At 43.6% G+C, this 26,931-nt stretch overlaps 2 protein-coding genes across 3 annotated transcripts in view; both read left to right on the top strand.

Moving 5' to 3' along the window:
- The window catches only part of LOC144667634 (transmembrane protein 100-like), a 60,472-nt gene extending 59,812 nt beyond the window's left edge, over window positions 1-660 (top strand). The window contains exon 3 of the transcript XR_013573348.1: window positions 645-660. The gene's annotated coding sequence lies outside the window, so the exon portion shown is untranslated. The remainder of the gene's footprint in view (window positions 1-644) is intronic.
- On the top strand, window positions 428-24,507 carry smim36 (small integral membrane protein 36). 2 transcript variants are annotated; one of them, XM_078529111.1, is made up of 2 exons: window positions 428-907; window positions 23,270-24,507. In XM_078529111.1, the coding sequence occupies exon 1, from the start codon at window positions 532-534 to the stop codon at window positions 811-813; it is 282 nt and encodes a 93-aa protein (XP_078385237.1). In that variant the 5' UTR covers window positions 428-531; the 3' UTR covers window positions 814-907; window positions 23,270-24,507. The 2 variants fall into 2 exon arrangements, 1 of the variants encoding a protein (XP_078385237.1); XR_013573349.1 differs by lacking the exon at window positions 428-907 and adding an exon at window positions 21,922-22,004.
- The last annotated feature ends 2,424 nt before the right edge of the window (window positions 24,508-26,931 follow it).

Raw genomic sequence — 26,931 nt, 5'->3', positions numbered from 1 at the left:
TCAAAAAATGCTGAGCAAGACTATAAACTCCACTTTAAGTGTCTGGCTCCTCCTTTTCCTTCAAATTTTTCTGTTCCAATCACTCCTACTCCTCATACGAGTCATGAAAACGTTCCCACAGTAAACTGCCAGCGGTTAGAAGATCAGAGGACTTGCACCTCTCATTTGTTCAGCAGTAATATATTCCCTAAGACACTATCAAACAAATGGCCACAATTTCCTTAATGATGCTGATGCACTCTCACTGGATTACACTATGGTTATGAATGTTTGAAATCCATCTATCCTGATGTTTGCTGACTTTTCAACCCACATCAGATTTCTGTTCGTTGATGGTATGTATCCTAGATTGAAGGGATTTAAGTTATTAAACTGAGCAGTTTTAAACCCTTCTGCTCAAGCTCTGAGTCAGAGATTAATGGTATTTTTATCACAAAGCCAGCCTGCTCGCTTCAGTTCTTAAAAATGCAATGACTTCAGACTTGTGGTTACCATGTCCTAGTACGGAGCACTGAAACACAGGGGGAATAAATGGAGTTTTATCTGGAGATAGACCCCGTAACTTTGAATCTGATTATACTCGTGGCAAGTTATGTGATTCTACTGTTGCTTTTCCTTATTTCATGCATTTTGTATGATTGCAGAGGTAAGGACCCCAGTGAGGAATATGGCCCCGAGATGGACCAGCCCATTCAGTCTCCAATTCAGCTGGTGGTGATGCAAAACACAGTGGACGCTCGCTGCATTAACAACAAACCCACCAACACGGAGCATAAGAAAGAGCTACCAGGGTCACGAAGCACTTTGGTCTAGAAGAGATCTGTAGGGAGACTCAGAAGGCAGTCGCCATGCTGCATCATACTTTGATGATGATCAACTTCTATTTTAACACCCTATGGCTGAAGAGGTGAGTGTGATGCGGTCCGCTCTTCTGAAAGAAACAAGTCTTACATTTATATACTAAATTTTTGCACATCAAAGCCTTTCACATAAAGTGAATTACTTTGAAATGCAAATTTGGCTGCCATTTGTACATAGCAAGATCTCACAAGCAGCAATGAAATTTATAGTCAGTTAATCGATGTTTTGTTGTGTTGATTTGGGGTGGAACAGTGGGCAGGAGTCCAGGCAAACTCTGTACTCCTCTTTGAATACTGATATAGATTTTCATTGATTCACATTAACGGGCAAATCAGGTTATGGTTTAACTTTCCCTCCAAAAGACAGAACCTCTGACATTGCAACATAGTCCCAGTATTATATTGAAGTATCATCAAGTCCTGGAGTGGAGCTCGAAAGCACAATCATCTCAGAGGTGAGAGTGCTGCTAATTAAATCAAACTGACTAAAGGTTCTTATAGTACATACCTTAAAGTCATATAGTTCTTGTAATTTGTTTCCATCAACCCTTTTAACAAAAAGATCAGGCTAAAGAACTGCATGGAGCTTTAAGGAAAACAAAGGAAAACAATTTAAGGAAACCAATGAATGAAAGACTGGAAGGGGGCAACCATAAACATAGTAAAGAGATTGATTTTAAGGGACATCATAAAGGAGGAAAGGGAGGTGGAATAGTTGAAAGGTTTAAGGAGGGAATTCCCGAGCTTGTACCTAGATGGTTGAAGACAGATGTCAAGGAAGGGGCAGATGAAGAAGATGCCAAAAGAACAGAGGGGTCAGCTGAGGGTTTTTTTTACTTTATTCTTTCATGGGATGTGGGTGCCGCTGGCAAGGTCAGCATTTGTTGCTCATCCCTAAATGCCCTTGAACTAAATGGGTTGCTAGTCCACTTCAGAGAGCAGTTAAGAGTTGACCACATTGCTGTGGGTCTGGAGTTACATATAGACCAGACTAGGTAACGACGGCAAAGTTCCTTCCCTAAAGGACATTAGTGAACCAGATGGGTTTTTACAACAATCGATGATAGTTGTCAAGGTCACTATTACTGAGACTGGCTTTACATTCCAGATTTATTAATTGAATTTAAATTCCACCAGCTGCCATGGTGGGATTTAAACCCCTGTTCCCAGACTGAGGGTTTCATTCGTTTGTGGGATGTGGGTGTCCCTGGCTAGGCCAGCATTTATTGCCCATCCCTAATTGCCCAGCATTTATTGCCCATCCCTAATTGCCCTCGTTCAGAGAGCATTTTAGAGTCAACCACATTGCTGTGGATCTGGAGTCACTTGTAGACCAGGCCAAGTAAAGACGCCAGATTTCCTTCCCTAAAGGGAATTAGTGAACCAGGTGGGTTTTTATGACAGTCGGCAAATGTTTTGGGTCATCATCAGACTTTTAATTCCAGATTTTTATTGAATTCAAATTTCACATCTGCTGTGGTGGGATTTGAATCTGGGAGCATTACCCTAGGTCTCTGGAATACCAGTCCAGTCCAGTGACAATACCAATATGCTACCACCTCTCCGCATATCAGCAATGTAATGAAAGATGGGCAAGCAGGATTTGGTATGGGCTATGATGTATGGAGCAGAGTTTTGGATGACCTTAAGTTTACAGAGGTTTGAAGATGGGAGACCAGCCAAGAGAGCAGTGGAGTAATCAAGTCTGAGGGTCACAAAGGCATGGATGAAGGTTTCACCTACAGATGGATTGAGGTCAGAGAAAGAAAGAAATGCAGAAGTGAACATAGGCAGTCATTTTGATGAGGATGATATGGAATCTGAAGTTCAGCTCAGGAGTAAATGAGACAAAGAGGTTGCAACCAGACAGTGGTTGGGGAAAGGAATGTAGTCTATATGGCAATGACTGTGAGGAAAAGAATGATGGCTTCAGTCTGTGATTAGCTAGAGAAAATCGTATCTCATCAAGGACTGACAGCATAGATGCAGTAGAGCTGTTGCGGGAAGCATTGGAGGAGTAAAGCTGTGTCATCAGTGTAAATGTGTAAGCCAGCGCTGTGTTTGCAAGTGATGTTGCCGAGGGCAATATATATACAGCATATACATGAGGAATACAGCATATCCTTTGAGGAATCTGAAGGTGACTGTAAGAGTAGAAAAAGAAACCATAGAGATAAAGTGATTACAGTTGGATAGGTAAGTGTGTAACCAACCAGCCCCATTGTTCTGGTCAACAGAGCAGAATAGTTGGATCAGAATGGTTGAAGGGGTTGGTTGGAGAAGGATTGTGTGGTCAACTGTGTCAAAAAAAACCAGACAATTCAAGAAGAATGGTAAGTAATAATGCACCACAGTCACAGAGAATGACATTTCCAATTCTTGCTCAGGTTATTTTGGCAGCCCGTGAGGAGGGGAAACCTAATTGGATGTATTCAAACGGGGGTTGCAAGAGACCCCGGCACTGATTTGGCAGCCAACTAGATGTTCAAGGACTTTGGAGAGCAATTTGCATCAAGACTGGGTTGAGAGTGGATTTCTCTGCCTGGAGTAAGGCATGACAGAAGTGTCAAAAAGGGGTCAATGCCTGAAAGGGAATAATTTACGCTGTCAGGTAGTGTGGGAGCTAGAAAGGGAAGCAGCATACTCAGTTTGGTGAGCATATCCCTCTATTCCCCATCCAGTTTCCTCACAGCCTTTCCTGAAGGTGCTGATTGTTTCTGGGTTCACGGAGGCTAAGTGTTTTCTGTATTTTAATATGCGAATATTGTGAATGTTTGATAGGACAGTGTAGAAGAAGTTACACTCTGCATCTAGCCTGTATTGTACCAGCCCTGAGAGTGTTTGATGGGACAGTGTAGAAGGAGCTTTATTCTGCATCTAATCCGTGTTGTACCTGTCCTGGGAGTGCGGGACAGTGTAGAGGGATTCTGTATCTGATGAGAGCTGCACTTGGCTTGGAAAGTTGGATAAATACGATAAAGAAAGATTTATATTATATACATTCCATTGTAACTTAACTAAGCGTGCTATACATTGAGATGTAGTGCATGAGGTGAAAAAGCAATTCCAACTTTGATCATCATCTTCTCATGAAGAACAAAATTCTTGCTAAAATTTCAAAAGTAACAAACACACACAAACCTGTTACCATAACCTGCTCCGGCACTGGATTTTGAAGTGAAGATGATGAGACCTATACGCTCTACTTAGAAAAATTCAAATAACTCTGTCTCACTAAAAAATTAACTATTAAAGAGGTAGTGTGTTGTATTAAAGGGACAGAGCTGTATTAAAGAGGCAGTTCGTTGTATTAAAGGGGAAGGGTGTTGTATTAAAGGGACAAAGCTGTATTAAAGGGGCAGTGTGCAATATTAAAGGAGCAGAGTGTTACATTAAAGGGACAGTGTGCTGTATTAAAGGGACAGAGCTGTATTAAAGGGGCAGTGCATTGCATTAAAGGGGAAGAGTGTTGTATTAAAGGGGCAGTATGCAATGTTAAAGGAGCAGAGTGTTGTATTAAAGGGACTGTGCCATATTAAAGGGACAGTGTGCTGTATTAAAGGGACAGTGTGCTGTATTAAAGGGACCGTGTGCTGTTAAAGGGGGCAGTGTGCTGTATTAAAGGGGGCAGTGTGCTGTATTAAAGGGGCAATATGCTGTATTAATGGGACAGTGCTCTGCATTAAAGGGGCAGAGCTGTATTAAAGGGGCAGTGTGCCACATTAAAGGGGCTGTGTGTTGTATTAATGGGGAAGTGTGCTGTAATAAACAGGCAGTGTGTATTAAAGGAGCAGTGTGTTTTATTAATCAGTAAGTGTGCTGTAATAAACAAGCAGTGTATATTAAAGGAGCAGTGTGCTTTATTAATGGGGAAGTGTGCTGTAATAAACAGGCAGTGTGTATTAAAGGTGCAGTGTGCTTTATTAATGTGGCAGTGTTCTTATTAAAGGGGCAGTGTGCTGTATTAATAAGGAAGTGTGCTGTATTAAAGGGAGTGTGCTGTATTAAAGAGGCAGTATACTGTGTTAAAGGGACAATGTGCTGTATTAAAGGGAGTGTGTTGTATTAAAGGGGCAGCATACTGTGTAAAAGGGGCAGTGTGCTGTATTAAAGAAGGCAGTGTGCTGGATTAATGGGGAATTTGTGCTGTATAAAAGGTGAAGCGTGTTGTATTAAAGGGAAGTATGCCGTATTAAAGGGGCAGTGTGTTGTATTAAAGTGGCAGTGTGTTGTATTAAAGTGGCAGTGTGTTGTATTAAAGGGGAAGTGTGTTGTATTAAAGGGGAAGTGTGTTGTATTCAACAGGTAATATGTTACACTAAAACATCTGGGCGGACTTTTCCAGGTCCTGAAGGGGTGGGCTTGTAGAAGACCCCAAAACCTTCCCACCTCTTGGTGATCTTCCCAGGGGCGGGTTAGCACTTGCTTAGGCTCCCTGCCCGGCACTGGTGGATAGCCAATTTTTTTTTCATTCTTTCAAGCGATGTGGGTGTCGCTGGCTAGGCCAGCATTTATTTCCCACCCCTAGTTGCCCTTCAGAAGGTGGTGGTGAGCTGTCTTTTTGAACCGCTGCAGTCCATGTGGTGTAGTTACACCCACAGTGCTGTTAGGGAGGGAGTTCCAGGGTTTTGACCCAGTGACAGTGAAGGATATATTTCCAAGTCAGGATGGTGAGGGAACCTTCCAGGTGGTGGTGTTCCCATGTATGTTCTGCCCTTGTCCTTCTAGATGGTAGGGGTCATGGGTTTGGAAGGTGCTAAGGGGATTTAGTGCATTTCTGCAGTGCACCTTGTAGATCCTGACCTCATTACAGCCTTGGTTCAAACATGGACAAAAGAGCTGAACTCCAGAGATGAGGTGAGAGTGACTGCCCTTGACATCAAGACGACATTTGACTGAGTGTGGCATCAAGGAGCCCGAACAAAACTAGAGTCAATGGGAATCAGGGGGAAAACTCTCCGCTGGTTGGAGTCATACCCAGCACAAAGGAAGATGGTTGTGATTGCTGGAGGTCAGGAGCTGAGTGGCCCTGGTGGAACCCAAACTGAACATCAGCGAACAGGTTATTGCTGAGCAAGTGCCACTTGATAGCACTGTTGATGACCCCTTCCATCACGTTATTGCATAATCTGCATAATTAGATGCCCAATTGTAGGTTGTTTGAGGCCACTACCAGATTCTTCCCAGTGACGGATGGGTCCACCGATTGAGATGCAAGCTTTGCAGTTGCCTGGAAGTGGTGTGCCATGGCTGGCTTGGGGAGCCTGCGAATCTTCTTATATTAACCCCCACCAGAGCCAAGCCATCAGTGGACCACAGCTGCTGCTAGCCATCCTGTGGAGGGGTTTCTCCTCCACATGGGTGGCCTTGCAGCTCTGGTCAGAGAATTAAGTAATGTATTAGCATGGATAGAAGATTGGCTGGCTGACAGAAAATGGAGAGTATGCATAAATGGGTCTTTTCCTGATTGGCAGGATGTAACGAGTGAAGTCCCGCAGGGGTCTGTGCTGGGGCCTCAACTTTTTACAATTTATATCAATGACTTAGATGAGGGAAGTGAAGGCATGGTAGCTAAATTTGCAGATGATACAAAGATAGGTAGGAAAGTATGTTGTGAAGAGGATATAAGAAGATTGTAGATGGAGATAGATAGGTTGAGTGAGTGGGCAAAAATCTGGCAGATGGAGTATAATGTAGGAAAGTGTGAAGTTGTTCACTTTGGCAGGAAGAATAAAAGTGTAGAGTATTACTTAAATGGAGAACGGCTGCAGAATTTCAAGGTGCAGAGGTATCTAGGTGTTCTAGTGCATGAGTCACAAAAAGTTAGTATGCAGGTACAGCAAGTAATTAAGAAGGCTAATGGAATATTATTGTTTCTTACGAGAGGAATTGAAGATAAAATTAAGGATTTTATGCTTCAGTTATACAGGGCATTGGTGAGACTGCATCTCAAATATTGTGCACAGTTTTGGTCTCCTTATTTAAGGAACAATGTAAATGCGTTGGAGGCGGTTCAGAGGAGATTTACTAGATTAATACCTGGAATAAGCGGGTTGTCTTATGAGGAAAGGTTAGACAGACTGGGCTTGTTTACGCTGGAGTTTAGAAGAGTGAGGAGTGGCTTCATTGATGTATATAAGTTCCTGAAAGGTATTGACAAGGTGGATGTGGAAAGTATGTTTCTTCTTGTGGGTGAGTCCATAACTAGGGGGCACTGTTTTAAAATTAGCAGTTGCCCTTTTAGGACAGAGATGAGGAGAATTTTTTTCTCAGAGGGTTGTGCAACTTTGGAATTCTGCCTCAGAAGGCAGTAGAGGCAGGATTATTGAATATTTTTAAGGCAGAGGTAGATAGATTCTTGTTAGGCAAGGGAATCAAAGGTTATCGAGGATAGATAGAAATGTGGAATTCGAAACACAAAAAGATGAGCCACGATCTTAATGAATGGCAGAGCAGGCTCGAGGGGCCGAATGACCGACTTCTCAGAGTCACAGAGTTATACAGCACAGAAACGGGCCTTTCGGCCCCTATTTCTTAAGTTCCTTTACCACTGTGCCGCCACCTCTGCTGGGTCTGTCCTTTGTTGGGACAAGACATATCCAGAGATGGTGATGGTGATGTCTTGAACATTGGGCAGAATTGTCCATGTCTGTTGGCATTGGTCGTACTTGGCGGTGTGAGCAGACAATATGGCAAGAAGGCCAAAATCGGTTTCACAACGTTGTGAAGCCAGTTTGCGATCGCGATCGGAGGTTGGCAACCTCATTGTAATACATCTGCGTGTCAGTATAAGGCCAGCCCGCTGGAATCATCACCCCCAGCTGGATCATCCATCCATGTCAGCGTGAATGCATGCCGGCGTAGAACACGTCTTGACAAGTATGGTGTGCAAAAGGCGGGACTTACTACCAGGGCCTTGCTCACTTCGCAGACATCCGAGGAGAAGATGCTGGAGCCCGACAACAACGGCACACTGAAGGAACGTCCATGGCATGCTGGGTGGTTTCTCAGAACATGGCTTTGCTGCGAAGCAGCTCATAGAAGTTGGAAAGTCACCATTGAGGGTCTGCTCACAATGGATGATGGTCGAGGCAGCGGAGAGGGAGGTTCAGTTTCAGAGAGGAAGATGTACCAGGTGGTGGGAGAGGAAGTTCTAGGATTGACTGGGATTGGAAGAGGTGTCAGGATAGGGTGAGATTAGGAGGAGGGGAATGAAGGTATCAGGATGGGGTGAGCTTGGGAGGGGGGGAATGAAAGTGTCTGGAGAGGAGAAGGTTGGGAGAAGAGAGGGAGTACAGGGGAGGAGGGGTTAACAGGGAAACTGGGGAGGTAGGTGTAATGGGGATGGAAGGTGTAAGGGAAGGAGTCTGGAGGAGCAAAGGAGTGTGGGGAGGGGAGGGAGTCCAGGGGGTGGAAGGAGTGCAGAGAGGGGATAGAGTAAGGCTGGATGAAGTAAGGGTGGAGGAAGGAGGCGTGAAGGGGGAAGGACTAAGGGTAGAAGAAGAAGTAAGGCTGGAGGAAGAATTAAAGGTGTCTGAAGGAGTCAGGAAGGGGGAAGGAGTAATGTTGGAGGAAGAAGTAAGGCTGGAGGAAGAAATAAAGGTGTCTAAAGGAGTCAGGAAGGGGGAAGAAGTAATGTTGGAGGAAGAAGTAAAGCTGGAGGAAAGAGTCAGAGGACGAGTAAGGGTGGCGGAAGAAGTAAAGATTTCTGAAGGAGTCAGGAAGGGAGAAGGACTAAGCAGGGGTGGAGACAGGGGAGGTAGGCGAGGACCGGGGGGGGCAGGGAATCCATGGGTGGGGGGAAGGGGTTCCAAGGGGAGGAAGGGGTCCAGAGGGTGGAAGAGGTCCAGTGGGGGGAAGGGGTCCAGTGGGGGGAAGGGGTCCAGTGGGGGGAAGGGGTCCAGTGGTGGGGAAGGGGTCTGGGTGAATGTGCAAGGGAGGGCTCTGATCAGTCCATGGCTGCCTCCTGTGAGGTGGTAGGGTGGGAGGGTGAAGGTTCGACAGTAGCGGTAGAAAGGACGGTGAGGGTGGTTAGTGGGCACTCGGATACAGACACAGACCCTGGTGGTGGGAATGAGGTGGGGAGGTGAATGTGGATGGTGGTGGGATTTTCGGGAAGAAAGAGCACGTGCATGTTCACCTGGACATCCCTAAAGGAAAAGGGTTGTGGCTAGTTGGTCACGGAGGGGAGATGGAAGGTGATGCCAGTGGGATCAACAGTGATGGGGAAAAGGAAATGAGTGACTGGGGGAGGGGAAAAGACAGGGAGCTCACAAAAAAGTGAATCAAGACTGTGCTGTCTAAATTGAAAGTGAAAGGAGAGTCGTGGTGGGCGGGATCAGGTGCTGCATGGGAGTGTGATCAGTGGGTGGGCAGAGATACAGGTCAGCTCTGATGGACAACTGAAAGAGAACCCCAACAGGCAGCATTCAAAATGCTCAGGACATTGAGGTGAATGTGATACATGAAGGATCTGTTTGTGTGGGAGAGTGCTTGCACGAGGCTCCAAAAGGCCCTGCCACACACACACACTTCTCCCTCCAGAATCACTTGTTGGCCGGCTGTCCCAACTGTGGTCCAAAGGACAAGGTTGAGTCCCTCACAGGCAAAGGGGACTCAGAGGGAGAGGACTGCTTCTGAGATTCCTGAGTGGGTGACCCAGGGGTTTATAGTTGCCGCTCCTCCTCCCTTCAGCTGTCCGGGGACCCCGGCCTGATTTCTTGAGGGGAAGGAGCACCTGGACGGACATCAAGGTGCTCCGTTTCCCTCTCGCGTTGCCACTGCTGGAACTCACCCATTGCTCCCGCAATGGAGTGCAGGTCTGCAAACATCTCTGTGTTCTGCTGGACCAGGGTCTCCACAGCGTCCACCATCCTCCCCTTGGACACCTCCTTATGCACACATGTGGGCACCACTTTATCAGAGAGCAGGTGGACGCACTCTTCTGACTTGCGTGCCGCTCTGCTGAGGGCTTCCAACAGCTCTGTGAGATGTTCCCACGCCTTATGCTGACTCTCCAGGATGAACTGGAAGGCCAAATCCAGAAGCTTGTCATCTGACTTGGACCTCACATTTGCCTGATCCTCAGCAGTCCTCCGAGTGCCGGGGAGCTCGGCTGAACCTGCCTCCTCCTGCTGCGGACACGTGTCCATGCAGTGACCATCAGATTGTGAACCCAAGCCTGCTCTTGATCTAGGTCCCACCAAGGTGTGTGTCTCTGCGCTGGTGAAAGGTGTGGATAAGCACTGTGACGGGTCTTCCAGTCTGCTTATTTCCAGCTCTTCAATGGAGAAGGTGAAGACCTGGGTGGAGCTGAGGGACTGGCTGCCTGAGGATGTCAGGCCTTTTCAGAGCTCCCTGCGAACTAAATTGGAGATAAGGAGTGCATGGCAGCACAGTCAAAAGCAGGAGAGAGAGCACTCATATTTGCATTGAGAGGGATGATGGGGTGCAGAATCCTCACAAGGATGTTTGCCGCCGACCTCACTGTCACCGTGATGGCACACTCCTCAAAGTAAGTGAGGGGCCTAATGTGGGCCACTCTACTCCAGGTGTGGGACCTCTCCCTGCTGATGTGAGCAGGCTTCTCCTGCATGAAAACAGATGGAGAGTGTGTGAACAGGACACATAGCACTGCATGGAATGTTTGTGTGGTGAGCGGAGCCATGGACAGGATGAGGACGAGAGAGGGTATGAGCCTGATGGAGATATGAGGTGTGTGTGAGAGTTAGTGGTGTTGTCCCTTGAAGTGTGGGATCTCTGTGGATGTGTGATGGGTTTGAGAGTGTGTGAGTTGAGAGTGATGAGAAGAGTGAGTTAACGTGGAGGAATGGATGAATGGAATGCAGCGGCACTGCGTTGCTGTCTTTTTTTGCAGGGCATTGGCGCTGACCACCGCTGCCATCGCTTCCCATGCTAGACTGGTGATGCCGCTGCCCATCCTGCAGCCAGAGCGGGGTAGAGGACATCACAGTGGGCCTCTACAGCGTTCAAAAGGCGCTCGAAGAACACGTCGCTGAAGTGGGATGGTTGCAGTCTTTTTGCCTTTCGGGGCCATCCTGCCTTCCGTGCGGCAGTCCTGAGCTGGAAGCACCGAGAGGTGTCTGCACGGCTGCAATTTAAATGTGGCGCCTAGCAAAGTAATGGCATGGTGGGCGAATGAGTGCCCACCTGCCACGGAAACAGCATATTTTCCGGGAATGCATAATTAATGCAGCGGGTTTGGGACAATACAGTGTGAAAAGCCGCCATTGCGGCCAGCGGGTAAGGCATCGTTTTACCCGCCCAGTACTGCACTTAGTGCAAATCTGGGACGATTCCACCCATTGTCTGTAAGGTATGATTCCATGAGTATGATTATGTCAGGCTGTTGCTTGACTAGTTTGTAAGATAGTTCTCCCAATTTTGGCACTTGATCCCAGGTGTTAGTAAGGAAGACTTTGCAGGGTCGACAGGGCTGAGTTTGCCATTGTCATTTCCTGTGCCTAGGTCGATGTTGGGTGGTCCATCCGGTTCCATTCCTTTTAGACTTTTTAGCGGTTTGATACAACTGAGTGGCTTGTTAGGCAGGCCATTTCAGAGGGCAGTTAAGAGTCAACCGCATTGCTGTGGGTTTGGAGTCATATGTAGGCCAGACGAGGTAAGGACGGCAGATTTTCTTTCCTAAAGGACATTGGTGAGCCAGATGGGTTTTTACAACAATGGTTTCATTGTCATTATTAGACTTTTAATTCCAAATTTTTATTCAATTCAAATTTCACCATCTCCCAGCTCCCCAGAGCATTACCCTGGGTTTCTGGATTACTAGTCCAGTGACAATACCACTACGTCACCCACTCCCCTCCTTGTGAAAGGGAATTCATATTTAACTAATTTATTGGAGTTCGAGGAAGTAACAAGCAACTTGGATAAAGGGGAACTGTGGATGTGGTGTACTTGGATTTCTAAAAGGCATTTGACAAGGTGCCATATCAAAGATCTTATGCAAAATAAGAGCTCATTGTATGGGATAACATATTAGCATGGATGGAGGATTAGTTCTCTAACAAGAAATAGGCAGTAGGTATAAATGGGTCATTTTCCAGTTAGCAAGATGTGACGCATGGAGTGCCACAGGAGTCAATGATGGGGCCTCAACGATTTACAATTTATATCAGTGAACTGGATGAAGGGACCAAATGTATGGTTGCTCAATTTGCTGATGATACAAAAATAGGAAGGTAGGTAGGTTGTTAAGAGGGCATAAGGAATCTGCAAAGGGATATAGATAGGTTAAGTGAGTGGGCAAAAAATTAGCAGATGGAGTATAATGTGGGAAAATGTGAACTTGTCCACTTTGGCAGGAAGAATAGAAAAGCAGCAAATTATTTAAATGGAGAGAGAGAGATTGCAGAACTCTGAGGTACAGAGGGATCTTGGTATCTGGCACATGAATACAAAAAGTATGCAGGAACAGCAAGTGATTAGAAAGGCACAATGGAATGTTGTCATTTATTGCAATAGGAATGGAATATAAAAGTAGGAATGTTTTGTTACAGTTCTACCGGGCATTGGTGAGACCACATCTGGAGCACTGTGTACAGTTTTGGTCTCCTTATTTAAGAAAGGGTATAAATGCGTTAGAAGCAGTTCAGAGATGTTTCACTCAACTCATACCTATGATGGGGGTTTATCTTATGAGGAAAGTTGGACAGCTTGGGCAGGCATCCATTGGAGTTTAGGAGAATGAGAGGTGACCTTATTGAAACATAAAAAGATCTTCAGGCAACTTGACAGGGTGGGTGCTGAAAGCGTGTTTCCTCTTGTTGGGGAGATTAGAACTAAGGGGGACAGTTTAAAAATAAGGGGTCTCACATTTAAGACAGAGATGAGGAAAATTTTTTTCTCTTAGCGGATCGTAAATCTTTGGAACTCTCTTCTCCAGAGAGCAGTGAGGGCAGAGTTATTAAATATTTTTAAGGCAGTGGTAGATAGATTCTTGACTAACAAGGGAGCCAAAGGTTATCGAGGATATGTAGGAGTGTGGAGTTGACACCATAATCAGACTGGCCGTGATTTTGGCAGAGCAGGCTGAAGGAGCCGAATGGCCTACTCCTGCTCCTAATTCTTATGTTCATTGATGGCACCCCCATCACTAAGTTCCCATATATCAACATTTTGGGGTTTAGTTGGGACTGGTAGCTGAATCAGACAATCAAAATCAACTGTGGTAATAACAGCATTGCAATGATTGTGTTATTTGTGACAAGTTGCTCACCTCCTGACCCCTCAAAGCCTTTCCACAAGGCATATGACGGAATACTCACCTGTCAGCCGAATGGTTATCATCAGAAGAGATCTCAAGAAACAATACTCATCCAGGACAAGGTAGTCCACCTGATAAACACCTCCACCTCTCAACACCTTATCCATTCCTCCACCACTCCTGCTCTGTGGTTACAGTATGTACTATTCACAGGATGCACTGCAGCAGTTCACCAAACTTACATTGACAACACCTTCCACAACACACAACCTCTACCACCATAGACAAGAGCAAGAAATGTCATTGAACATCCTCCATGTCACACATGACTCTTATATATATTACTGTTCCCTCCTCATTGGATCAAGAGTCTGAAATTTCCTATCTCATATTATTGTATGTGTGTCATCACCACAAGGACTGCAACTCTTCAAAAAGTCCACCAAAAATTTCAGTGGGTAGTTAGTAACAGATAATAAATGTGCCTTGTCAGCATTGCCCACTTCTCAAGAACAAATATGAAAAGAAATTAAAGGGATAATGCTGATATATTAAAGGGATAATTCATTGTATTAAAGGGCCGGTGTTACTGTTATAATGCTGCAATGTTACCATACTAATGGGCAGTGTACTTATGGGAAATGTTCAATGAGTAGTCTTAATATGACAAAGAGGTATTTTCATTGTCTTAAAGGAGCAGTGTCATGGTATTTCAGTGGCAGCTGGTGTCATATTGTGGGGTCATGTATTTAGTTCATTTCCTGGGAATTCCATATTAGATGCCACAGCAGTTATGTTTATTGTTACACAGACCTTTTCAAGTGCACTTTTTACTTTTATCTCTGTTAATAGAAGTAAAGTAAAAAATTATTACTGTGTAACTATTACAAACAAGCAAGACAAACTTACACTGTCCTGGCATTTTTGGTATTTCCTGTCTCCAGCACGGTCATTGTATGAGGGGAGGGAATTGAGAGGAAAGCTAACCCTGTGACTGACAGGTCCTATCATGTTTTGTAGGTACCTCGGTGGATGTGCTTAATATTTATGAGGAAAGAGTGGAAGATACAGAGACTGAGACAATGATCTTCCTGCCTTTATCTTCTGGTTCTCTAAAGCTCTTTGGACATCACTGATGATGGATAAATTCAGCTTCACCTCTTATAAATCTTCCAGAGTGATCTCACTTCACAAGCTGCTGTTTGTATGAATATGAGGTTATGTTTGAGGATGAGTGAAAAAAATGGAGATCAGATTTATTAACCTCTGACCTTGAACTACGCACCACCTGAAGAAAACAAATATCTACTTCACAGATTGCTGCATAAGACTGCATGTCACATATAATATAAAAACAGAAAAGGCTGGATTTACTCAGCATTTCTGGCAGCATTGATGGAGAGAGAAACAGAATTAACATTTCAGGTCGATGGCCTTTCATTAGAACTTGATGAAAGGTTATCGACCTGAAAAATTAATTCTTTTTCTCTCTCCACAGATGCTGCCAGACCTGCTGTGCATTTCCAGCATTTTCTGTTTTTATTTCATACTTACAGTATCTGCAGCAGTTTGCTTTTGTATTAGTAACCTATGGCCAGGATTTTACAGCCCCTCCCACCCAGCGGGATATTACAGTCCCGCCGAACTGAACGAAGATTTAAATAGCTAGGGGGAGACCCGCTGAGGGGAGGTGGTAAAATTCTGGCCTATGTCTTTGGTTTTTGAAACTCTACAGACTGCAAATAAAATTGGACAAGATAGATGGGTCTTGGATTTCCAAGAGTTGCTCTTGCAGACAGCCAGCATGGACATGATAAGCTGTACTGTAACCATTCTATGATTCTATGAGGTTCTGCTGGACTCCCATTGTAACTCTGGCAGCAGTGTGGTTCTCCAAATGGAAAGTAGCAGTTGCATTGAGTTCCCAGCAATTCCAGGATTTTCTGGTTGGTATTGTAAGGAATTGAACTTTCACTCATCCTTTACAAGCCCCAGGAAGAGTCCCTGCTTCCTCAGCTCAATCAGGAGTGAAGGCTGATGCCCTGAGTGAGATAAGATGTACTGGTCTCTAGGAAAGCGAAAGGGAGCCCCACCTGGGGATATAAAGCAGTCCTGACAAGAGGAGTGGCCTGAAGAATTATGATAATTTTTTCTTTTCTTTAAATATAGATCAGTTCCCTCATTCAGGGAGCTAAAGGGAGAATTATGGGGTCTTAACTGGGCCTCCTCCCTTCTTCGATGGCAGGCAGGCAAGGGGTTTTTCTAGCCCAATAAGGCAGACTGGTATTTAAGATGCACCTGTATGAGCCATATACCCGCTGGCTATATGCCAACTAAGCCCCCTCCTGGTGACATCACAAACTCTGGATGGTGTCATGGGCACAATTCTGCATACTTCCCAGAATCATGGTCTACAGGTTTTTGAGGCAATATAGGTATGCCATAATAACAATGATAGAAACATCCTTACCTAATGAACTGGGATTACACATGATTGATGTTTTTCTGCAATGAATGATGTCATGTGACATATAATGTTCAAAATATAACTTGACAGAGACGGAAGAATTGAAGAACTTACATTATATAGCACCATTCACTACCCAAGGATGTTCAAAAATGCTTCAAAACCAATGAAGTGCTACTGAAGTATAGTTTCACTGTTATGACAGAGGGAAATGTGGCAGCAAAGTCCCCAAAACAGCAACAAGATGAATGACCTCATAATCTGTTTTTGGTGATGTTGGTTGAAGGATAAATGTTATTCAGGACCTGGAAAGCTCCCCTACCCTTTTTGAGATGTGCCATGGGATTTTTAAAATGTTACCTGCTACTTGTCTTTCAGGTCCAACATCAAACTGAGGCTCTGTGTTTCCATGGTACTATTCAAGGAAGAGAAGGAACTTCTTCCGAGTACTCACATATTGATCCTTCAACTAACACCTAAAAGCAATAATCTAGTAATTTATTTCATTGCTCTTGTGGAATGATCATAACATGATAGAATTCTTCATCAAGATGGAGAGTGAGGTAGTTGATTCTGAGACTAGGGTCCTGAATCTTAATAAAGGAAATTATGATGATATGAGGTGCGAGTTGGCTATGATGGATTGGGAAATGTTACTTAAGGGATGACAGTGGATAGGCAATGGCAAACATTCAAAGGGCGCTTCGGCAAACTGCAACAATTATTTATTCCTGTCTGGCGCAAAAGTAAAACAGGAAAGGTGGCCAAACCATGGCTTACAAGGGAAATTAGAGATAGTATTAGATCCAAGGAAGAGGCATACTAATTGGCCAGAAAAAACAACAGACCCAAGGATTGGGAGCAGTTTAGAATTCAGCAAAGGAGGACCAATGGATTGATTAAGAAGGGGAACATAGAGTACGAGAGTAAGCTTGCGGGTAACATAAAAACTGACTGCAGAAGTTTCTATAGGTACGTGAAGAGAAAAACATTGGTGAAGACAAACGTAGGTACCTTACAGTCAGAAACAGGGGAATATATAATGGGGAACAAAGAAATGGCTGACTAAATAAATACATACTTTGGTTCTGTCTTCACAAAGGAGGACACAAATAACATACCAGAAATGTTGGGGAACACAAGGTTTAGTGACACGGAGGAACTGAAAGAAATCAGAATTAGTAGAAATGATGTTGGGGAAATTGATGGGATTGGAGGCCGATAAATCCCCAGGGCTTGATAATCTACATCCCAGGGTACTTAAGGAAGAAATAGTGGATGCATTGGTGGTCATCTTCCGAGATTCTATAGACTCTGGAACCTACAGATTGGAGGGTAGCTAATATAACCCCCTATTTAAAAAGAGAGGTAGAGAGAAAACAGGGAATTATAGACCAGTCAGCCTGACATCGGTAGTGGAGAAAATTCTAGAGTCCATTATAAAAGATTTAATAGCTGAGCACTTGGAAAACAGTGGCAGAATCGGACAGAGTCAGCATGGATTTACGAAAGGGAAATCATGCTTGACAAATCTACTGGAATTTTTCGAGGATGTAACTAGTAGATTTGATGAGGGGGAGGCAGTGGATGTGGTTTATTTGGACTTTCAGAAGGCTTTCGACAAAGTCCCACATAAGAGATTGGCGTGTAAAATTAAAGCGCATGGGATTGGGGGTAATGTATTGAGATGGATAGAAAACTGGTTGGCAGACAGAAAACTAAGAGTAGGAATAAATGGGTCCTTCTCTGAATGGCAGGTAGTGACTAGTGGGGTACCGCAGGGATTGGTGCTGGGACCCCAGCTATTCACAATATATATTAATGATTTAGATGAGGGAACTAAATGTCATATCTCCAAATTTGCAGATGACACAAAGCTGGTTGGGAGGATGAGCTGTGAGGAGGATGCAGAGATGCTTCAGTGTGATTTGGACAAGCTGAATGAGTAGGCAAATGCATGGCAGATGCAGTATAATGTGGATAAATGTGAGGTTATCCACTTTGGTAGCAAAAACAGGAAGGCAGGTTATTACCTGAATGGCTATAAATTGAGAGAGGGGAATGTGCAACGAGACCTGGGTGTCCTCGTATACCAGTTGCTGAAGGTAAGCATGCAGGTGCAGCAGGCAGTAAAGAAGGCAAATGGTATGTTGGCCTTCATAGCCAGAGGATTCGAGTACAGGAGCAGGGATGTCTTGCTGCAATTATACAGGGCCTTGGTGAGACCACACCTGGAATATTGTGCGCAGTTTTGGTCTCCTTATCTGAGGAAGGATGTTCTTGCTATAGAGGGAGTGCAGCAAAGGTTTACCAGACTGATTCCTGGGATGGCGGGACTGATACATGAGGAGAGATTGAGTCAGTTAGGATTATGTTTGCTGGAGTTCAGAAGAATGAGGGGGGATCTCATAGAAACCTATAAAATTCTAACAGGACTAGACAGGGTAGATGCAGGAAGGATTTTCCCGATGGTGGGGGAGTCCAGAACCAGGGGTCACAGTCTGAGGATACAGGGTCGACCATTTAGGACTGAGATGAGAAATTTCTTCACCCAGAGAGTGCTGAGCCTGTGGAATTTGCTACCACAGAAAGTAGTTGAGGCCAAAACATTGTATGTTTTCAAGAAGCAGTTGGATATAGCTCTTGGGGCGAAAGGATATGGGGAGAAAGCGGGAGCAGGCTATTGAGTTGGATGATCAGCCATGATCATAATGAATGGCGGAGCAGGCTCAAAGGGCTGAATGGCCTACTCCTGCTCCTATTTTCTGTGTTTCTATGAATCTCGCTGTGTGCAAATTTGCTGCTGCATTCCCTACATTATAACAGTGACAAAGCTTTAAAAAGTACTTCATTGGCTGTAAAGGACTTTGGAACATCCTGAGATTGTGAAAGGTGCTGTAGAAATCAAACGTAATTTAAAAAAATCTCAGCACTTGGCAATTTCTTATGGATGGATGGTAAAAATATGGACTTTGTGATCATGACCTCAGTGTTATAGTGACAATGTTCGTTCATGTCATTTGGTTATCTTTGTGAACAAATCCAGGGAGAACTGACGTCTGCCATATCAGATAAACACTGAGCTGATCTGTGTGTGTCATTCCACTGAACAGAGCTAATGAAAACTTTAGGAAAATTTGTTTATTTAGTGATAAGCCAAGCAACTGTGTGTTATAATAATCTGAACCTGGCCATGACAAGAATGTTACCATGCTTTACCTGTTTTCTGCAAACTTTCTGCATCATTTTGACAGGCTTCAGCTAGGGCTGATTTAGCAGGAACTCTGCTTCCAAGAAGGTTTGTTACCAACACCCCCAAATCCGCAATGAGTACGTACTGCTCAGGCTGATGGTGAGCTCCATGAAGAGGGATAGGTTCTTTGAACTGGTGTAATCTCCTGACACTGTGGCCTTTATATAACTTGGTGATTCTTTTCAGTTCAGTACATCCATATCATAAGAACTTAAGAAATAAGAGCACCAGTAGGCCATTCGGTCCCTCGAGCCTGCTCCGCCATTCAATAACTTTCCAGCCCCCATAACCTTTTACTCTCTTGTGGATCAAAAATCTGTCTAACTCAGTTTGAATAGCCTCCACTGCTCTCTGAGGAAGAGAATTCCAAAGATTAACAACTCTCCGAGAAGAAATTCCTCCTCATCTCTGTTTTAAACCTTATTTTGAAACTGTGCCCCCCTATTCTGGATTCCACCACGTGGGGAAACATCCTCTCAACATTTGCCCTGTCAAGCCCCCTCAGAATCTTATATATTTAACATAGGAACATAGAACTTTAGCAGCAGGAGGCCATTCAGCCCTTCAAACCTGCTCTGCTATTCAATACTTTGCCGTCTGTCCCCATAACCCTCGACGCCCTTATCTATCAAAAATCTGTCTGACTCAGCCTTGAATAAATTCAATGACCCAGCCTCCACTGCTTTCTGGGGAAGAGAATTCCACATACTAATGGCCCTTTGTGAGAAAAAATTTCTCCTCATCTCCATCTTAAACAGTAGACCTCTTATTCTTAAACTGTGTTCCCTGGTTCTAGCCTCCCTCACAAGTGGAAACATCTTCCCAGTATCTCCCTATCACATCCCCTCAGAATCTCATATTTCAACAAGATCACCTCTCATTCTTCTAAACTCCAATAGGCATAGGCCCAACCTGTTCAGTCTTTCTTCATAAGATAAGCCCCTCATTCCAGGAATAAGTCAAGTGAACCTTCTCTGAACTGTTTTGAACATAATTATACCTTTTTTATATTTCAATAACATCACTCCTCATTCTTCCACCAGGAATTTCTGGCCCTACACACCACTGGGATCTTTCGGTCCTGCCGAAAGTCAATGGACCTTTGGCTGGCCCGCCACAATGGGGTCAGAAAATCCCGGCCTTCTAAACTACAATGAGTATAGTCTCAACCTTTCCTCATAAGACAACCCCTTCATCCCAGGAATCAGCCTAGTGAACCTTCCCTGAACTGCTTCCAATGCAAGTATATCTTGCCTTAACTAAGGAGACCAAAACTGTACACAGTTCTCTAGGTGTGGTCTCACCCATGACCTGTACGGCTGTAACAAGACTTCCCTACTTTTATACTCTATCCCCTTGCAATAAAGGCCAACATTCCATCTACCTTCCTAATTACTTGCTGTACCTGCATGCTAACTTTTTATAATTCATGTACAAAGACACCCAGATTCCTCTGGATGCAGCATCTGTAGTCTCTCTCCATTTAAATAAAATTCTGCTCTTCTATTTTTCCTGCCAAAGTGCACAACCTCACATTTTCCCACATTATACTCCATCTGCCAAATTTTTGCCCATTCACTTAACCTATCTATATCTCTTTGCAGACTCTTTATGTCCTCCTCACAACTAGCTTTCCTACCTATTTTTGTACTGTCAGCAAATTTGGCTGTAATACAGTCGGTCCCTTCATCCAAGTCATTAATATAGATCATAATTAGTTAAGGCCCCAGCACTGGTCCCTCTGGCACTCCACTAATTATAGTTTGCTAATCTGAAAATGATCTATTTATCCCGACTCTCTGTTTCCTGTTAGTTAATCAATCCTCTATCCATGCTAACATATTAGCCCCAACACTATGAACTCTTATGTTGTACAGTAAACTTTTATGTAGAAGCATATTGAATGTCTTTTGGAAATCCAAATATATGACATCTACTGGTTCCCCTTAATCCACCCTGCTTGTTACATCCTCAAAGAACTCAACAAGTTTGTCAAATACAATTTCTCTTTTATAAAACCATGTTAACTCCTCCTGATTGTATTATGATTTTCTAAATGTCCTGCTACTACTTCCTTAATAATGGATTCTAGCATTTTCCCAATGACAGATGTTAGGCTAACTGGCCTATAATTTCCTGCTTTCTGCCTCTCTCTCTTGATCAGAGGTGTTACGTTTACGGTTTTCCAACCGCTGGGACCTTTCCAGAATCTAGGGAATTTGGAAGATTATAACCAATGCTATCTCTGCAGCCTCTTCTTTTAAGACCCTAGGATGCAGATCATCAGGCCCAGGGGACTTGTCAGTCCTTAGTCCCATTAGTTTTCTCAGAATTTTTCTCTAGTGAGAGTGATTGTTTAAGTTCTTCCCCCACCCCCTTTTAGTTCTTGATTTTCTACTATTCTTGGAGTTACTTCTCATGTCTTCTACTTTGAAGACAAATACAAAATACTTGTTCAAAGTCTCTGCCATTTCCTTGTTTCCCATCATTAATTCCCCAGACTCATCCTCTAAGGGACCAATGCTCACTTTAGCTACCTTTTCCTTTTTATATACTTGTAGGTGTTTTTACTATCTGTTTTCATATTTCTTGCTAGTTTGCTCTCAATACTCCAATTTTTCCCTTTTTTTTGGTCATCCTTTCCTGGTTTCTAAAATTTTCCCAATCTTCTGGCCTACAACTAATCTTCGCTGCATTGTACACCTTTTCTTTCAATTTGATACCTTCTTTACCTTCCTTGGTTAGCCATGGATGGTGCATCCTTCTCGGAGTGTCGTTCTTTCTCAATGGAATATATCATTGTTGAGAGTTATGAAATATCTCCTCAAATATCTGGCATTGTTTCTCTACTATCTTACCTTTTAACCTATTTTTACATTCCACTTTAGGCTATTCTGTCTTCATACCCTTATAATTGCTTTTATTTAAGTTTAAGACACTCATCTCAGCTCTAATTTCTTACCCTCAAACTGAATGTGAAATTTTATCATATTATGATCACTCTTGCATAAAGAAACCTTCACTATAGGGTCATGAATTAATCCTGTCTCATTGCACATTATCAGGTCTGAAATAGCCTGCTCCCTGGTTGGTATTGTTCTAAGAAACCGTCCTAAATACGCTCTATGAACTCATCCCCCAGACTACTTTTGCCTACCTATCTCCATGTGAATTTTTTATGTAAGTAAGCTTTTCACACAAGGCTATCACAATCTCACTACCTCCACATTGTTTTCCAGAATCTACTTAGGATCCAGGAAAGATAAAACGGAATATTTTCTGACAGACTAGAAGTTGTGGAGGAACAAATGGATTTGGGTGTCCATGTACACCGATCACTAAAAGCTATTTCACAGGCACAAAAATTAACCTAAAAGATTAAAGGAATTATGACTTTTATCTCAAGGGGACTAGAACACAAATGTGAAGAAGTTATGCTTCAGTCGTCCAAAGCCTTAGTCAGACCCCATTTGGAATACCACATTTAATTTGTCCACAGTACCTCAGGAAGGATCTATGGCCTTGTAGGGATCACAGTGTAGTTTCACCAGAATGATACCAGGGATTAAAGGGTTAATTATGACAACAGGTTGCATAAACTTAGCTTATATTTCCTTGAGTTTAGATGGCTGAGGAATGATCTAATTGAGGTGCTTAAAATGACAAAAAGATAAATGATAAAATAGATAAAGTATTTGCTCTGGAGGAGGAATCAAGAATGAGAAGACACACGGCACGAAATTCAATTATCCTGATTGCTGAGCGCGGTAAGACCAAGATGGTTTCCTCATGCATCTGCATGATTGTGGCACAAGTTCTCGGGAGTCCAGTGCTGTCTCTTCACAACACTGCCGGTGAGATGAGCTTTGCACACAGCAGGTGGCGCTGGCAGTATTGTGTACCAACCACATGGTTCAGGAAGCCTGATTTTTCTTAAAGGCAGGCTGCCTCTTAAAGGGAAGGTGGAAAAAAATTAGTACAATGCAAATTCTTGAAAAATGAACATCAGGGCACACAGAGAGATCTAGACTGACAGATGTGGTGCTGGAGATTATTGGTATAAGTAGGCAGGAGGAGACACGATGGTCCTGCCACCCTCAGGAGGGACTGGGAACAGGTAGTCAGAAAGGTCTAGACCCAAGAACTCAAGTGCCACAAGAGTTTTAATGCATCCTCACATCACATCTCCTTGCCCGCCACAACACCAGTCTGTTATACAGTTCAAATGCACCACACTCCCATCACTCACCCAGCAGCACTTCCTGGCACTCAGGGTTCATGTCTAACAGCCAGATACTCCAACTCACCCTCAAACACCTACTAATGCTACCAGCCTCACGTCTACCGCTTGCTGCCTCCACATGCCGTCAGCTGTTTACCTCTCAGTTTACATCACTCAAATATTATGTTATACAACCACTGACGTTCTGCCCTCTCTCTTGCAGGCCAAGATGATACACAATAGAAGGGAGCAAGCAGAGCTGGTGGAGGACAAAGGCACCTATATCTCCTGAGCTCCACAGTGGAGATGGTTCATTGTATCATGGAGTCAGCAAGGCCCACAGCATCTGATGTCACTGAAAACATTAAGGATGGCAGAATCTTTCTGCCTTATGCCCCTTCACAACTCCCAGTTCACCCTCATCCTGCTATCTAGCATGATGAGCAAGCTGCTAATGGTGTCACCTCTTGCTTCCTAACCCACAGCCTTTCCCTCGCACCAATCTCCCCCTTGAGTTCCTCAAAGAAAGTTCCATACATTTTACTTACCTGCAATCAGGGTGCCCTTTAAATAACATTACTGTGGGACCCATTTTGCTGCTTTATGTTTCTTTTTTCATTACTGAACAATGCAGGCATTGCCAGGACCTGCCTTGCCCAATTTTAGTATCCTGGCATCACATCAGTTGCGCAGGGAGCAGTACTGCCTGCCCCTGGAGAAGCAAGGTCAGTCTGTGTAGTGCCACTAGAATTAGAGCAATTGAATTTCTCGCCCACAACCTTTATAAATGAGCTAGGCCATTTAGGAATGATAAGAGGGAGCACTTTTTCACACAAAGGGTAGTGTAAATCTGGAATTCTCCTCCAAAAGGCTGAGGATGCTGGGTCAATTCAAATTTCCAAGACAGACATGAATAGAATTTTTTAAGTTAAGGATGACCAAAAAATGCAGCAAAAAAGTGGATAAATTTGAGGTATAGATCAGCTCTGGTCTAATTTAAAGACAGAACAGGCTGAAGGGAACGAATGGTCTATGTCTGACTCTAGCTTACTGCAGCAAATTTCTCCAGCTGTAATGGAATTATAGTACACAGGTTATGTTACTGGACTAGTAATTTAGAGAACATGAGCTCAAATTGTATCAAGGTAATTTGAAAATTTGAATTTAGTTTTTATGAAATCTTGAAATCAAAATCTGGTACCAGTAAAAGTAACTATGAAGCTATCAAATTGTCGTAAAAACCCAACTGGTTCACTAACATCCTCTAGGGTAGGAAACCTGCCATCTTTACCTGGTCTGTCCTATGTGTGACTCCGGTCTCACAGCAATGTAGTTGACTCTTAACCACCCTGAGCTGACCTAGTAAGCCTCGCAGTCATACCAAAAGTTGCTACACTGGAATGGTTCAAGAAGGTGGACTACCATCACCCTCTCAGAGCAACTAGGTGTGGAAAATAAATGCCATATCCTGGGAATGAATTAAAACAATATTCCAATATACCCTTTGCTCCATAATCATGGCCTATTGTTCAATCATTAGATGATTCTTCTCCATAGATCTCTCTCAAGACCATTTTGAAAGCCTGCTGAAAATCTATATCTTTGATACTTTTCAGAGCTCATTACCTTTAATCTGTCCAGCTCGTGTCTGTTGTCCTCCTTCCCCCATGTAAAGGCTTCCATGTAAAGTTGTCCTTCTGTGAGGAGCACTGTAAAAATGCAATTGTTGTTCTCTGCAGCAAGTAAAGTAATTAAAAACAAGATTGATATGACATGAATTGTGGTGTTACCCAGCCACGCAAAGTATAGTTATTATGTTCTATTTGCCATGTAAGGAGCTAGAGATGACTAATACCCTGTATCTCTCTCACATTCCATTTGCTCAACATCTGCATAGCAGCTTATGAAGTTTCCAGTTCTGACAGAAACATGCTCAGAAAGCACAACTTCACAACCTAGAAACACTGCTGACCTTTCCACTTCTAATATTAAGCTACGTCACTGGTCAATACACACGTCGGGAATCTTTTAGTTCACACACTATAAGATTGGCCTTATCAGCAACCTTGTAAATAGGGCCCGTGCCATTTGCTCACCATGCAAGCTTGATGCTGAAATAGGGGCAACAAAGACATCCTGTGGGATAATGGCTACCCTGATCAGATCATTTCATGCTGTATATCACATAAACTCATGATCAGGCCTAAGGCTGTCACTTTCGGCCCTGCAAAGTGCCCAGTCTACCTCAGATTACCCAGGAAGGGCAAGGTATCTCAAGAATTTGAGCAACAGGGGAAGCTAGCTGTTTCACATTGCTAATATGCAGTAGCAACACAAGTGTATTTGCCACTAACAGGATGCTGCCATCAAACTAAGAAGACATTCTGCCTATCACATAAATCAAGTAATGTGGTATATGAATTTCAGTGCCAGTGCGATGCTGTGTAGGCTGTATGTCCCAAAGACTGGCGGATCATATCAAACATCATGTCCCTTCCATTGTTCGCAACGGGCAAGGTCCAGACCATGCCCAATCAGTCCATGCTTGCAAAACTCAAAACACAGTGTCCAGCATTGGATGTGATTCCGTGATTGGACAACATTTGCTTAATAATCCTCAGTGTGCTAAGAATTATGCTCACAACCAATTTAATATTGTCAGTTGAGCTCACGGTGTGGCGCATTTGCATGTACTGGAAGCTACATATATTAATACACAGGGCCCTGTTCTTTGCAGACAAAAAGAACATATTGCGCCTGTTTCAGCTAAATGAAATAAGTGACAGCCAGTCGCTGGTTCATTCCCCGGGGCAATGTTTTGACCAATCATAGTCAAGCTGTCTGGTTTAAATTGCAAACAATGTTTGACAGTTAACTGTCAGTCACCATCAACTGGTGCATTCTCTATGGCAACACCTCTGGCAATCAGAGTCCACTTGCCAACCAATCAGCACTCTCTTCTCATACAGTATAAATATGTTGTTTTGCCTGTCATTGGTATTTTCTTACGAATTGTCCTGATGAGTACAAGACAAAAAGCTTCGACAAAATAGGTCTCTTTTTTCAGCAATATTCGTGATCTTGTTTTAATGTGAGGCATGTGATAGCATCCTGTCATCTCAGGATTATCAGGGAGGTCATCCCTGGCACTGTAACTTGATGGCAAAGGCTGAGTATTACAAGCCTTTAATCTGAGTCCTGCACATTATAAATATACCCTGAGAGACATCAGAGCCAGTTTGCAACTCAGCTTCAATAACAGAAAGTGTTTTCAGGAAGTGATTTAAAGCTACATCAAGATTATTAGTTCTTTCTATTTCCAGGTATGCCAGCATTTTCCTTTGTACTCCTGATAACACTGCAAATCTATAATACAGAATGCTATACATATATTACCCCTTTACGTCTGATAAGAATACACAATACATATATTACTCCATTATTCCTGATAACACCACCCATGTGTACGACATAGAGTAAGTATACAGCATTAACGTTCATCTATATATATCATTATTTATTATACAATCCCCTGACACAATGGAGGGAAAAGTGAAACTCTTTCCTCATCTGCATAAGCAAGAGATCGCAATAACAGACATCAAGTGGAGGGAGCAGGATACAGTACAAGTTGCATTCATTGTTGGGATAACTGAATCCTGAGTGCCAACTGGTGCCAAGTGAGTCATGCAGGGAATCTCACATTTAAATATCACAAGAAATCCTCAAATTTGTGACATATCACAAGCAACACTTTTGCTTCTCTTGTCTCATCATGGCACTCTGCCAATATTCCTGCTAAGTAGCACACGTGGGCAACCACACAGCAACCTGGAAGGTACCCCACAGGCTTTGTTACATTGAAATACTGCACGTGTTCGGCTG

The sequence above is a fragment of the Cetorhinus maximus genome, chromosome 24 (assembly GCF_964194155.1).
Source record: "Cetorhinus maximus chromosome 24, sCetMax3.hap1.1, whole genome shotgun sequence".
In the NCBI taxonomy this organism is placed as follows: Eukaryota; Metazoa; Chordata; class Chondrichthyes; order Lamniformes; family Cetorhinidae; genus Cetorhinus; species Cetorhinus maximus.
This window is presented reverse-complemented; position numbering and strand designations above follow the sequence as displayed.